This window comes from Parasteatoda tepidariorum, chromosome 4 (genome assembly GCF_982258835.1).
Source record: "Parasteatoda tepidariorum strain Cologne lab strain chromosome 4, Ptep-v5.0, whole genome shotgun sequence".
In the NCBI taxonomy this organism is placed as follows: domain Eukaryota; kingdom Metazoa; phylum Arthropoda; class Arachnida; order Araneae; family Theridiidae; genus Parasteatoda; species Parasteatoda tepidariorum.
In genome coordinates, this window is record NC_141758.1 from 25,837,008 (window position 1) to 25,852,022 (window position 15,015).

The following is a 15,015-nucleotide window of genomic DNA, read 5'->3' on the forward strand; positions in this document are numbered from 1 at the left end:
ATAGCATATTTGAATTTGCCGGATTAAAAGATTTTAGCATCGCAAATGTTCTTTAAAGGCATCATTAAATATTCTTAAATCTATATTCCAATAATTGCTGCGCATTTCATTATTCCGTTCTTTTTCATTGCTTTTGTTTAAATTGGCAAAGCATTGCTCAGATAAAAAAAATATTATTTTTTAAAAAAAAGTCACACTCGTTTGGACATTTTTTTTACTAGATAGAATAATGTATTATCCTGTGTAATTTGTGGATAGTTATTGGTAGAATTCATGAAAAATTATGGAAAGTCGTGGATTTAAAAGCTCTAGATTTAGCAGATACCCTACAATGAGCATCCCCCCCCCCCACACACCCAATTTCTTTCAGCAATTAAACTGATTTTGATGTTTTTTTTATCTCTCCTTCCTCAATTCCAAAACGTCAGCACTTCATAACGTTTTTTTTGTTGTTATTTTTTCCTATTTTGGATATTAATTGAACCCTAAAGTTATCATGTTTTTATTTACTCCATATTTGGCAAGGTTTTCAAAATGCAATGATTATGTTTATATATCGTTTACTATCTTCAATATAAAAGACGTTTATTACAAAACACCTATATATTGGCAAAGTAAAATTTTGATTTTATTTATTATTATTCTTTTTAACAGATCAAGCCCGGAAAAGCAGTGGAAGTATATATGCCAATCGTACCCACCCGTTTAGGGGATATTGATGTAACCATCATGACAAAATCTCAAGTTGCCAAAGACATCATCACACGACGCATACACGTTGAGGTTTGTACGAGACTTTCGATTTATTAATTTATAATACTCCAAATCTATTATAAAAACTTTTGCTAAACAAAATAATTTTTATCTTCAGACTGTATGCTTAAAATCTCTGTATATTTTATGTTCTTCATTTACTATGAATAACTGTGATTTTTTTTTTTTTTTTTTTGAATTACATTTTTGATTATTATTATTTCTTTAATTAGGCTGATGGTATACCTCAGTATCGTCACACGACTGTCCAATTAGATTTGAGTCAGGGAGCTTATCTAATTAAATATCTGGATCTGAACATTACAGAAACGCCCATTGTTCCCTACAGGCAGGAAAGGTTGTACATGTTTGGATCCAACAGGGCTGAAGTTTCTGTTGTTGGTTAGTCTATGTCAATACTCTATCAATTGTTCCTGATATCCTTTCATTTCTTTAAGTGTTAAATGGTTTTTTTTTTCACCAAGCCTTTTCATATGTAATTCGTAACGTAATTAACAATGTAATTCGTCATGTTCGCTCACAGTATATATGTTGCGGTCAATGGAAATAGTCGGTTATTATTGTCGGGGGGTGTGGTTGAAGGAAGGGACATGAGGTGCAAATCATCCGCTAACTGCTTGTGATAGATTTGATCACCTTCCTAAATTACGCCGATGACTGGTACATCTTTTTTGAGAAAAGAAAAAACACAGGTTTTCGCAGACAAAAGTTCATCCATCTTTTTGTTTATTTTGGTTCTAAGAACATATTCATTTCCAATATACAGCTCATCAATTCACAAGAAAGTGAGTCCACCACGTGGATGCTGGGTCCTCCCTGTGTGCTCCAGGGAGTAAATAGGAATTTAATTTAACATATTGAAATAATTGTTTTCTTGTAGAATTACATGATGCATCAAATAAATAATTAGAAGATAAGGTTGCAGAAACTTATAACGGTAAAAATCAAAGATTAAACTCTAGAGCACACAGGGGGAGAAAAAATAAAAAGGATGTTGCTCTCGAAAAAGGCAACCACTTACTCGAGATCCACGGGGAATACTGGTCTATCTCCAAAAGATAGCGTCCCCTCTTCAGCGGTTGCGAGAATCTCTAAAGACGAGCTATGAGTCGAGCCCTAGAGATCCTGCAAAGGCAATGAAGAGGGCGCTCCTGTTGGAGACAGGCCAGTATGAAAAGTAAACATTGTGGTGATCCCACGATCACACCACAGTTATTAATACTTACCGGTCAATATTAATAATAACCAAATAAGCCGGTTGAAGTAAAGTTTGGTCAATGTCATTCTTTCGTGTTTTTATGGGGGATATTTCCATATTGTGATTTACCACGCCAACTACAACCGCCTCGCCAAGTCGCCAAATTGATTTTAGACTGAAAATGTTTAAAAAAAACTGTGATATTTGCCTGGGGGTGGCCTTCGAGATGGTCACTTTCTATGATGTTTTTTTTTTTTTTTTTTTTTTTAAAGTTTCTCGCAGATCACTGCCCGGAAGTAGCCAAGACTTGGAAAAAGAAAGCAAAGAAAGACTTGGCGATTATCATCGATTTGACCAGTTAGTATTAAGAATAACCGAATTTATCACTTTTACCGTACAAAGAGGCATACCCATGTTCCAATGCTATATAAACCGTTTAATCACATTGACCAAATTTCATTGGTTATTATTAATAATAACCGGCTAAAGTAAATAATTTGCGATATTTCTTACTTTAATGAAAAGAAGCAGTTATTATTAATATTGACCGGTTAGTTTTAATAATTACCAGATTGATTACTTTAACTGTAACATATACTATTTAAAACTCTTAATAAAAACTGAAATAAAACTAGTAGGGGTACAAATTTGCATTGAAAAGCACAGAAAAATAGCAAAGTTTTGGTCTTAAACCAAATTAATGTAGACTAGAACAAAGCATGGATTAAAATATTCAAAAACCTGATAATAGGAGAAGTGCTTCAGATAAATTATGGAATTACGGGGATTTTTATCATTATTATTCTGCTACGCAATCAACGTAAGCGACAAAAAATTTGAATTTCAGAATTTTTCGATTTTTTTATGGGATATTCCGATTAAAAAAAATTTCGCACAAATTCATTTTTGTTAGTTTTTTTGAAATTTTGTTTTAGAGTTTATATTAGTAAGGGAATTGAAATAGCTAACGAGACGCTTTTCAGGAAATTTATCGCAAATCACTTACATTGTTTTCTCAGTTGCACGGCAATAGTTCTTAGGCTGAAGTTCTTCAACAATAAATATTAATAAATTTCCAAATTTCAATTTTGTTTGATTTTATTTGGAGAATTCTCTACATTTTTTAATTATTAGAGATTGGTGAAAATTTTTTCTTAATTTTTGTATTTTTTTTTTCAGGGGATGTCACTGGCCCAGCCTTTCCCACAATGCCTGTCAACGCTAGTACATTGCTTCGCAAACCCTTTTGGTGTGGTGAACAAACCATGTTTAATTTCGCAGCGAATTTATATAATTTACTATATCTTAGATTGACCGGTCAGCGGCAACCTGACATTGAAAAGCAAGCTTTCAAATATCTGAATATGGGTAAGCAAAATCAATTTTTTTAATAACATAGTTATTATTTAGTTATAAGCTGCCCAGGATAAAATTAACTCAACCTTTTAAAATTCTTATATTGTTCATTTTTAGTACATGGACTACGCAAAAAAAATAAGACATGGACTGAAAAATATAAGACGTGATTTGTGCAAAAAATATAAGACATGGATTAGACAACAAAAAAAATATGTATATATTGCTAGTAAAGAAACAAAGCTCGAAAAAAAGTTTTAATGGACAAGTCTCTATACAGGGTGTCCCAAAACGACTGCATAAACTCTGCACAGCTAGATTCCTCGTTGGGAGTACATAAAAACTGCCCAAAGAAGCGTTCCTGTACGATCCATAGTTTACGAGAAAAATACGAAAAACAAGGTATGACGTCACTGCCGGTGCAAGAAAAAAACACTTTATTGGACTTATCAACCACGGTATTTGCATATCTTTCCAGACGATAATGTTTGAAATGTTAAAATCTTATATCTGCTTTAAATTGTGCATAGTATACTGTTGTTGATATGTTCAATAATGTGTTTTTTCTTGCACCGGCAGTGACGTCATACTTTGTTTTTCGTATTTTTCTCGTAAACTATGGATCGTACAAGGAACGCTTCTTTAGGCAGTTTTTATGTACTCCCAAACGAGGAATCTGGCTATGCAGAGTTAATGTGATCGTTTTGGGACACCCTGTATATTATTGACTTTTTTTCTTTCACACAAAAGTTGCCATCCACTGATTTGTAATGACGAACAAATATACGATGTTTCATTTTCGATTTGTCAAAATAAACTGGAACGTTGAATCTCTGCTACAAATTTTGTGTCAATTGAAAACAATGTACATTTATTCAATGCGTTTTTTTTTTCAATCTAAATAAAGAACAACAACATTTATTTGTTATAAATTATTAGTTGTAAAGTACACAAAATAAAAACCGGACCACCCTGAATAACTTTTGATCTAATGATTTGATCTTCTTGTTCTAAGACTTAATGATTTGAGGGGGGTGACCTCAAATATGCTAATTAGCTAGTGCAGACGATATTTTAAGTTACGAAATCAAACACAAAAAAGTACTTTCTCTAATTCTGGGTTCTGACCCCCAAAATATATAGGGTAGCCGCAATCTTTGAAGTATGATCCCAGTAGTTTGATCTGGAGAGCGGTCCAAAGTTTAGACCCCTTAATGTTAATTTTACTTTTTGCGTATTTCACCATATCTCGAGAAATCTTTGAGCTAATTAAAAAACTTTTGCATACAATTATAAAATTCGTTTTTATCCAAAGATAATTTTATGAAAAAAATATAACTTTTAGTAAATATTTATTATTTTCGATTATTTTATTTAATAATAGTCGAAAAACTTTTGGATTGTAGGGTATTCAAACTTTTACATCATTTTAAAGAATGCAATTTTAAATGGAAAAAACTTAAGCAAAAGTGGTCGAATAGTTCTTGAGAAATCGAATTTTAAACTTACAACTTTTTCGAAGTTTGATTTCCCAGGAAATATTCGATCGTTTTCAATGAAACTTTGTATTTCACCATTTAAAATTGCCTTTTTCAAAATGATGTAAGAATTTGTAGACCTTACAATTCAAAGTTTTTCCGACTATTATTAAATAAAATAATAAAAAATAATTAATATTTCTTAAAATAATATTTTGCATGAAATCATCTTTGGATGAGCGAATTTTATAATTCTGAGAAAAAAAAATTTCAATTTGCTTAAAGAGTTCTCGAGATAAGTAGAAATACACAAAAAGTAAAATTAACGTTAAGGGTTCCAAACTTTCGAACGCTCTCCTGACCAAACTGTTTTGACCATATTTCCTAGATTGCAACTACCCCCTATATATTGGGAATTAAAAATCCAAATCCGAGGAAAAAAAGTTGTTTATTCGGAGAAAGTGCGTTTTTGTGTCTGATTTTGTAACTAAAAATATTGTCTGCACTAATCAATTATCCTATTTGAGGTCACCCCCTCGAACCATTAAGATTGAGTTCTAGAACGCGATGCTCTGATCATTAGATCGAAAGTTATTTAGGATAGTCCGTTTTTTTATTTTGTGCACTGTACAACAGATTAAAACTTTGTACAATTGTTTTTATGTTAACTTTTCATGCTTTGAATGAAAACTGTTGTTCTAGTAGATCATCATTGACTTAAATGAGGATCCTATTAAGGGACCGTTCAAATATAACGCAATCATATTTTTTAGAGACCTTTAACCTTTCCCCACCTTCTCAACAAGAATGTCTTCTTCCATACTTACGTAAGGGAGTGTCAGCAAGAATGTCCCTTCTTTTTTTCCCTTGACTTCTATTTCAGCAATCTAATTTTTGGATAAAATTCAAATGTAAGGATAAAATTCAAACTTTGCGTAAAAAATTAAAAGCAAAAAAAAACTAATTCATTTCATAAAATTTTTAGTAGAACATTCTTTAAGATTCTTCCTTCTGTTGTCAAAATGTTTGACTTCTGCAACGTTGTTGAACAGCCAACCCAATTTTGGATTTACGATTATTAATGTTCAACTCCGTAGCAGTGTAATTTTGAATCAATCCAGAAGTCAAGGTAACTCTTGGATCATTACCCACAGAGGTATGATTTGTTATAGGAACGTGGAGAACTTTGTGACTGGACAGATTTAACGTGCATCAGTCACCATGTACTACACAGGGAGTCTTCGGCCGGCGGGGATCGTACCCACGAACTCTTAGACAATGGTCCAGTGCCCTACCAACCAGGCTATCCCGGCCCTTTTTTTTAATCATTTTAACTTTTTAAAAAATTGATAAGTAATGGTTTTAGTGTCTTTTGTTGACATTGTTTACGTAAACATTGCTCAAACTCTCATCACTTATTAGCAAAAATAATCAAATCTCAAACCTTTTGATTATTACCATAAATATGTTTAATACTTAAACTGAAAGCATTTGTAAAATGTCGTTCTTTCCATTTTGAAGGTTATCAAAGGCAACTGAGTTATCAATTGAGTGATGGTTCTTTTATTCCTTTCCGTTGGAACTCAAGACCCAGTGTATGGTAAGAATTTATTATCAATAATATTCTCTATTATTATCGTTATTCAGTTAAGTTGTAGTTGTAAGAAATGGCATCTTAATTCTTTTAGATTGAAAATAAAGAAAACTACCAAGCATATTGCCAGCACCTCGAGAGAGAAAAATAAATGTTTCTATAACAATGGATAATTAGTCAATATTTAAAACGAAAAACTGAGAAAAATTCACAAGAAAGTCAATATTTAAACAAATTGCAATTTAAAAAAAAAAAAAAAAAAACTTGTGTTAACCAGTAAAAATGGCTTTTTTTTTCAGCAGGCAACAGATCAGCTCACATGATATTTTTTATTCATAAAATTTTTCTTCAAGTTTAATAATTAATAATTCTCACACTACTTATCAAATATTAATTTTTTTATCGACGATCTATCTGTACACTTTCCTACACCCCATCGTTACAAATTTTTAAGTTAATTTTTGCACACTTTCACAAAATGCAACTTAAAGTGAAAAAAGTGAGCAAAAATTCTTTAAAAAAGCACTCAAAATCGTAATAACTTTCGACAAATTTGAATTTTGGAGAAAAAAAAATTGTGTTAAGTCAGGGTTCCCACGGTCCTTGAGAGTCCTTGAAAGTCCTTGAATTTTTTTTGTTGCTAAATTTAGGTCCTTGAAAGTGCTTGAAAAACGTCTTAGGTCCTTGAAAAACTTGATAGGTCATTGAATTTGTCCAATACTGCCGGCGGCCCTTTTTATAAAACACCCGCGGATCTTTCTCGTTCTTTCTGTTTTGTTCCCGAGCTCTCTCACGTGGTTTTTAACGCCACCGTTTCTAACCGGGCGTAGCGTCTTGGTGTCTGCCAAGCGCGCAGAGCACAGCAGACAATCAATGTGTTCGGGGCGAGACTCCACTTCATCTTCTGTCGCATATGCTTAGATCTTCTTTTTTCTTATCGAAACTGGAATACTCTCGAATTTTGTAACAATATGTACCTTGTAGTTTTCAATAAATTTGCTGTTTTACCATCCGCACTTGTCCTTACGTTTGCGTCATTTTAAAACTTTATTGTAAAGCGTATTCGCAAAGGCACGGCTTCGTATTTGTGTTATGTAGTTTAGACTAGTTAGCCTGGGAAGTACTATTTTAATCCCCAATGGATGGATAATCAAGCTTATAAAGAATGGATTTTATCGATGCCCGAAAAGAAGTTCAGAGCCAAGTGCCGATTATGCATGAAGGAGATCGATATCGCAAAAATGGAAGAATCTACTCTGAAATCACACATGAAAGAAAGGTAAAACAAAAAAGCAGCCTCATGCCCTGAGTTCTCTTTTTCCAAAGACATCAACATCTAATTCATCTGGTGTAAATACTCCTTCAACATCGTGTGCCCCAAGTGAAACAGAAACTTTAGTGGCCGAGGTAACATTGTCTTCTTATCTGGTCAAAAGGAATGTGTTTGATGCTGAAATTCTAATTATTCATGTAACTCCTGTGAAGGGATTAGTAAATTGTTCTCCAAAATGTTTGCTGATAGCTGTATAGCGAGACAATTTTTTTGTAGTGCCCCAAAGTGAGCCTATTTGGGCTCCTTTGGATTGGCACTATACTTCAAAGGGATTCTTATAAATGAGCTGAAGAATGTTGATTGCTACACTGTACTCTTTGATGAGACGTTAAATCAGTCTCTACAATCTAAGCAGATGGACATTATGGTAAGGAATTGATAATAAAGTTTGCACTAAGTATCTTACCTCCCAATTTATGGGTCATGGAACTGCAGAAAATATTTTGTCCTCTTTTTACAAATGCATGGATGATGGTTAAAAGCTCTCTAAAATACTTCAATTATCCATAGATGAACCCTATGTCAGTTGGAAATTCTATTAGAAGCTTCAGTGTGAATTAAAAGAGAAATATTCCCACCAGGTCATATTCATTGGCAGTTGTGGATTACACATAACGAATAATGCTTTTAAACATGGTGAAAATGGGATATGTTCCTTCTAATTTTTATTTTCAGAGAGAATTGTTGCTGCATAACATTTAGAGAAGGTTGTGTAAATTATGGATGAATAATTTCAGAAACGATGTTTAATAGAGGAGAGGAGGGGGTTATGGAATAGTCATGGAATATGGAATACCTAAGATTTAGCTCTGTCTTTCATGCAGCCTTCACATGGAAATACACAGGATTAAAGGATTTCACCATTAACACCTCATTACCATTAGTTATAGATTGTGCTGAAAATGATTTTGTGAATTAATATGTAAAACCAGTAGGGTTGTTTTTAAAAAAAATATAAATTTTAGTCCATAATACATATACTCTCTTCTCTCTATATAGGCAAAGCATTTAGGTATTATATTTGAAATTAATTATTGCCACAACAAGCATTGTTGCTTCTAGTAAAATAGAAGGGAATAATTTTTAAAATTGGTCTTATATTAAGGTCCTTGAAAATTTTGTTGAGGTCCTTGAAAAGTCCTGGAAAGTCCTTGAATTTCAATCTCATCATAGAGTGGGAACCCTGTAAGTTCATAAACAGTTATGGCCCAAATTTCAACTTGGCCAGTTTTTAATTTTGAATTTGCTATCTTCCTTCTTTTTAATTATTTCTTGTTCTACTTTAAATATGATGTTATTATTAAGATATCAATTTCCAGTTTTATTTTTACTATTATGAAAGTAAACATTCTTTATTATTAATGTTTAAATTTTTTAGTTTGACATTAAACTATTCATTTTAAATTGAAGTTAACATTAATTTAAAAAAATCTTATTTTATTGCATTCGACTATTTGACGAACTGTATTTTACTTTAAAAAAATAAGAATATATAATTATTATAATATATATATTATTAGAATATCAGGGGTCTGTCCAGACATTTTGTGAAAGGTCCGTTTTTCCTGAAATTGTGAAAAAATTACGCACATTCTTTCAACCAGGGTCCGCTTTTATGAATTTGTGCAAATAGGGTCCGGTTATGGCAAAAACTTTTTCAAGGAGTTTTTTAATTGTAAATAGATACAAGATTATGCTCAACACGGTAAAATGATAATTAAAAAATTAAATTTTCAAAAATAAACAGCAATTGCTGCTTCTAAATTAGAGATGAAACATACAAATATTTGGTATTTAGCCTATACTGCTGAACGCAAAATATTCATTTCGGACGAATAATGGAAGAATCGTCTGTGGAAGACAAAACTTAATTCGTTTACATCCATCTTTCTTATTTTCTGCACTGGGAAGGGTTTATTTGATTAACAAAACAATAATAAAGATTTACAAATTTGTGAAGGGTCCGATTAAAAGAAAAATCATTTTGTGAAGGGTCCGTTTTTATGAAAAGATATTTTGTGAAGGGTCCGTTAACGGACCCAAATTTCCTCTAAACAGACCCCTGAATATATATAATTAGGATTGTATGTTCCTTATAGGTTGACAGCGTTTTGTGCTAGAATCTTTCATAAAGCAACATTCCAGGAATGGGAACATTTTCTATTCATAGATCCTGATGTTATATCAAGAGCTGTAAATTGGTTGTTAGATCATCAGACACCAGAGGGAGCTTTTTATGAAACGGCCTCAACACTTTTTGATAGAAAAATGGATTCTGTTGTAAGTTTCATTATTTTTAATGTAAGCATTATTTTCCTTTCGAATGGATTTAACTCAATAAAAAATTCATTCAAATATTTAAACTTTATTTCTTTCTAAAAAAATATTCTTATATGCTAATTTTTTAATGCTTTCTGATTTTATAGGAAGTAGACGTAAGTATCTTTGGTATTATATACCCAATATATACTTTATGACATAAATATCCTTGTATTGAGAAATACAGTACAGAACCCGTTATCCGGAAATCAGAAAACCGGAACAAAATTCGATAAATTTTCTCGCCATTTTTTAAAAAAAATTGTTTTTTTCCTCGTAAGATTTTACGATTTTTCTTTCTTTTTTTAAAGATGTTTACCTTACCATCATTTTTGAAGTAATCATTAGTGTATTACTTCATCGTTTTTTCTTATTTTTAAGATTATTTCCAAATTTTTTTTTTTTAGTTGGGTTTAACAATAAAAAAAACGGCTTTTTGTAGCGATTCAGAAAACCGGAAAAATCAGTTATCCGGAATAGCGATGGTCCCGACCGTTCCGGATAATCGGTTCCCTACGTATTTGTTTTATTACATAAATATATTTTTCTATATTTAATTATAATACTTCCTATAATTAATTTTCAATGAATATCATTTATTTAACTATGTTACTTTAAGGTATAGTTTTGTTTAAATGATAATTTTTAATTAAGAAAAATTGGTGTGATTTAATTAATACCTCTTCAATGTAATTTATGTAATCAATTACAAATTATTAGTAAACTGAGCTATTTTTTTCAATGTGTTACTTCCTCTATATTGGGTTAAAATATTTTAGATAATTAGTCATTATTTTAATAATTGTTTTATTTTATTTTATTTTTGAACTTCTTCATAAAAATATTAAACGGCACCCTTCAGTTGTTTAATTAGAATTTGCATTCTAAATGTATCCCCCTGTTAATTCATTCAAGGAAAACTATGAAGCACAAACAATAACGTTTATTGTAAAAATAATAATTATTATGCTATATATATATTTTTTCCTATTATTATATGTCTATCAATATTTGGTTTTTAATTATACGTTTATTTGTCTTCTGTATTACAGTTGGATTCTTCGTATGGTGGGCCGCGTTACAGAAACATTTCTTTAACTGCTCACGTTTTGATTACTTTATCCGAACTGAAAGATCTGCAAGGAGTAAGTTTCAAATCTTCTTGTCAACAATATTTTCGATTTTATTTTTAAACATATATCAAGGAATTCGTGCAAGTGCAAAAACACTAGAAAATATTAAAACTATATTTTTAAAATGACTTTAAAATATTTCTTTTTCTGCAATTCCATCAATGAGAATTCTTTTAGTAAGTATCATTATAACTTAAATTTTTTAATTAATATATAAACTTTACTTAGCTTAAAATCATTCAAAAGTTTATTACTATAGTCGATAATTTTTTTTAATAAAAATGCTTTAAAGTTTATAAGTATTACAAACGATGTATTTTAAATAATATATAGTCATAGTTTTGTTGTTTAATTTTTATGTATTAATTTTATTATTTTCTTCCAAAATTTACATTTTTTATGATAAGGAGAAATACAAATACATGTAATTACAATAAAATTATTAAAAGAAATTGATGAATCACACATGTGATAATTTAAATGATTTTAAAGAATTGTATGTGGTCGCAAAGAATTGTATTATGATCGCATAGATTTTTAAGATCCTTGGGGAAAAAATTGTATTAAATAATTGGAAATAAAAACATCAAAAACTATTTGATTTTTTATAAAAACGCAAAGAGCAGTCGAAAGTCAATTATTAAAAACACCCTTATGATTTTACAGGCAATCAAACTGGCTTAGATGCTTTTACCGTTTCTTTCATTAGTGATTTGACAAATTTCGATGGTGAATTTTTTCCTTAAATACTAATTTTCGCCTCTTAATGTATAGATTTTTTATTTCATCTTTCTTTCTAAAAATATATATCAAGGGCAACTACAGTAAACTCTGTATATTAAAATGACCATTCACTGCATAACTTAGTTTAAATACGTGACACATTATTCTTTCAAAGAATGCTTTATTTACTTCTTTTGGTAACATCTTGTGACAGATAGGCATGCAGTTATGTTAGTTATCGAATTTGTATTGAACGTAAAATATATGTCTTCAGCATATTAATCTGCTTCATGTCACAGGATGTTGGGTCCAGAATATCCACTGCTAGACGGCAAGCCCAAAAGTATCTGGAGCGAGCTCTGCATCTAGTACGAGATTTACCAGATCCTTATGAACTTGCCATCTCAACCTATGCCTTAACTATGGCCAACAGTCCTGATGCTAATGAAGCACTCAACTTTCTGGATTCAAGAATGAGAGAAGAGAGTAAGTTTTATCTCTTCGTTATTATAATCAGGGGTCTGTCCAGACATTTTGTGAAAGGTCCGTTTTTGTAAAATTGTGAAAAAAATTACTCGTAATTTGTGAATATAAAATAAACGTTAAGTCACATTCTTTCAACCAGGGTCCGCTTTTACGAATTTGTGCAAATAGGGTCCGTTATTGCAGAAAAACTTTTTCAATAAGTTTTTAAATTGTTAAGACATACAAGATTATGCTCAACACTGTAAAACTATAATTAAAAAAATTAAATTTTAAAAAATAAACAGCAATTGCAGCTACTTAATTAGCGATGCAACATATAAATATTTGGTATTTGGCCTATACTGCTGAACGCGGAATATTAATTTCGGACGACTAAAGGAAGAAGCGTCTGCCGAAGACAAAATTTAATTCGTTTACATCTGTCTTTCTTCCCCCCCCCCCTTCCTGGAAAGGGTTCATTCGATTAACAAAACAATAATGAAAATAAACAAATTTGTGAAGAGTCCGTTTTTATGAAAAGATATTTTGTGAAGGGTCCGTTAACAGACCCAAATTTCTTCTAAACAGAAGCCTGATAATAGTGCAATAGTTAGCCACCAAGTGGCGGAAATCTATAGTACCTGCTAAAACTTTTTAGTTTTCTTTAAACGCAGGGCCCGCGCTAAGGATTTCAAATTATTACCCAAGCATTAAAAGTACTTGCCAATTTTCGAAAGTCTTCGACAAATGTTAAATTCTAATGAACACAAATGAAAAAAAATGTTAAATTTTTAATTTTAAATTTTAATGAAATAGAAATGAATGGGGGAAATGTTTTATCAGAAAAACTATTGCGCGTTTACTGTCTATGTATGGTAGATCAAAGTGCTCTTATTTTTTTCGCATATTAAGTCTCAATGCTTTTTATATTTTTGAATTAAAATTTAATTTTTTTCTGGGCCAGGATAGCCTGGTTGGTAGGTCGTTGGGCCCATGTCCAAGGAGTCATGTGTTCGATCCCCTCCGGATGAAGACTCGCCATGTACAAAATGTTGACTGGTGCTTGATAAATCTCTTGGGTAGGGCCAGGATAACCTGGTTGGTAAGGCGTTGGATTCTCGAGCTTGAATCCCGCCGGCTGAAGAATCTCCGTGTACTAAATGGTGACTGGTGTACGTTAAGTCTGTCGGGGTCACAAAATCCTCCAAGTTTCCATCACAAATCAATATCACTGGCGGTACTGAGTTGAATATTGGTAATCGTAAATTAAAAATTTAGGTCTGCTGTTCAACGACGGTTCTAAAAAAAAAATCTAGTAGGGTCACAAAGTCCACCAAGTTCTCATAATAAATCAATACCTCTAAAGGTACTGGATCTGATATTGATCGTGCTAGTTCAGGTCAAAATTACGATCTGCGGATGGATGGATGGTGTGTGAATGTGTGCTCCTTGTAAAACGGGCTGCTACGCATGTATGAAGCAGAAGTTGAATTCTTGACCATAGATGGCGCCACTGGAAAACAGGGAAAAGCCCTCCCCTCTTCCTTAAAATAGGTTTATTAGTATTGGCAAGTGTGGCTGGGTGGCGCAGTTGGTTTGTCGTCGGCCTTCTGAGCACAAGTTTGCGGGTTCGATCCCATAATTGAATTGAATCCCAGCTCATTGGAAATAAAAAAAAAAAGTATTGGCAAGTGGCATAAGACACCAACCATTCTTTTTTTCTCTACATTGCAGTTTAAGATAAAATTTTGATTAAAAAACGTCTTTTTAACAATGTTCCTTCGATGTTCTAGGTGGAATGCGTTATTGGGGTCGCGAAAGAGTGAAAGGACAAACAGTCAAAATCGAAAACACCCGTCCCTACATAATCTCTCGTCTACCAGATAAGTATGATGCTTCTAGTATAGAGGCCACTGGATACGGTCTCTTGGTACACGTTGAACGGAATGCTGTCATACAAAGGGAGATTGTTGAATGGTTGAACTCACAAAGACTGACAGTTGGTGGATGGGCTTCCACTCAGGTAAATAAGATTTTATTTTATTAACAACATTTAAAATAAACCTTTACAAAAACAAGTGGCTGATCTGAAAATCTTTGTTAATATCATAGATTTAATTAAAATAGTCATCATCATTATCATCATAGCTGGCCAGACAGCCCAATGTGGGCCAATGCCTTCCTCTGAATATTTCTCCATAACGACTTCCGATTTATCTTTGATCTCCAATTCTTTTCATTCATTGAAAGGAAATCAGATTCACAAAATCACAAAAATGAACTAGAAAAAGTTTAAAGGCAGCTTACTTTTTTTCATTTTTTATTTTTTTACACTGTAAATAAAGTTTTTTTTTTCCCTGAGCAATATCACGATAATACACATACTACGAAAAATATTATTACTTCAATACGGTAAACACCTATTAATTATAAAAAAAATTATAATTTTTTGTCAAATGTATTGTCTTTGTTTTCGTGCTGTAGACGGAGTTTATTTAGTTGTTTCTTCCCTATTAATATCAAATTCTGCGTTTTACTATCACTCCGTTGCAAGTTAAGAAAAGACCATTGCGTTATAGGATTTAAGTAATCATCCGCGACTGCAAATAGTTCCGTTTTATTTAGATATCAAATTATATAAA

The 15,015-nt window shown here is 31.8% G+C and overlaps 1 protein-coding gene across 2 annotated transcripts in view; it reads left to right on the forward strand.

Moving 5' to 3' along the window:
- The window catches only part of Mcr (macroglobulin complement-related), a 132,206-nt gene that overhangs the window by 109,144 nt on the left and 8,047 nt on the right, over positions 1–15,015 (forward strand). For both annotated transcript variants that reach the window (XM_087160811.1, XM_087160812.1), the window contains exons 24-31: positions 655–783; positions 987–1,155; positions 3,152–3,340; positions 6,328–6,406; positions 9,833–10,013; positions 11,105–11,197; positions 12,208–12,394; positions 14,167–14,396. In XM_087160811.1, coding sequence (XP_087016937.1) covers positions 655–783; positions 987–1,155; positions 3,152–3,340; positions 6,328–6,406; positions 9,833–10,013; positions 11,105–11,197; positions 12,208–12,394; positions 14,167–14,396 — 1,257 coding nt within the window. The remainder of the gene's footprint in view (positions 1–654; positions 784–986; positions 1,156–3,151; positions 3,341–6,327; positions 6,407–9,832; positions 10,014–11,104; positions 11,198–12,207; positions 12,395–14,166; positions 14,397–15,015) is intronic.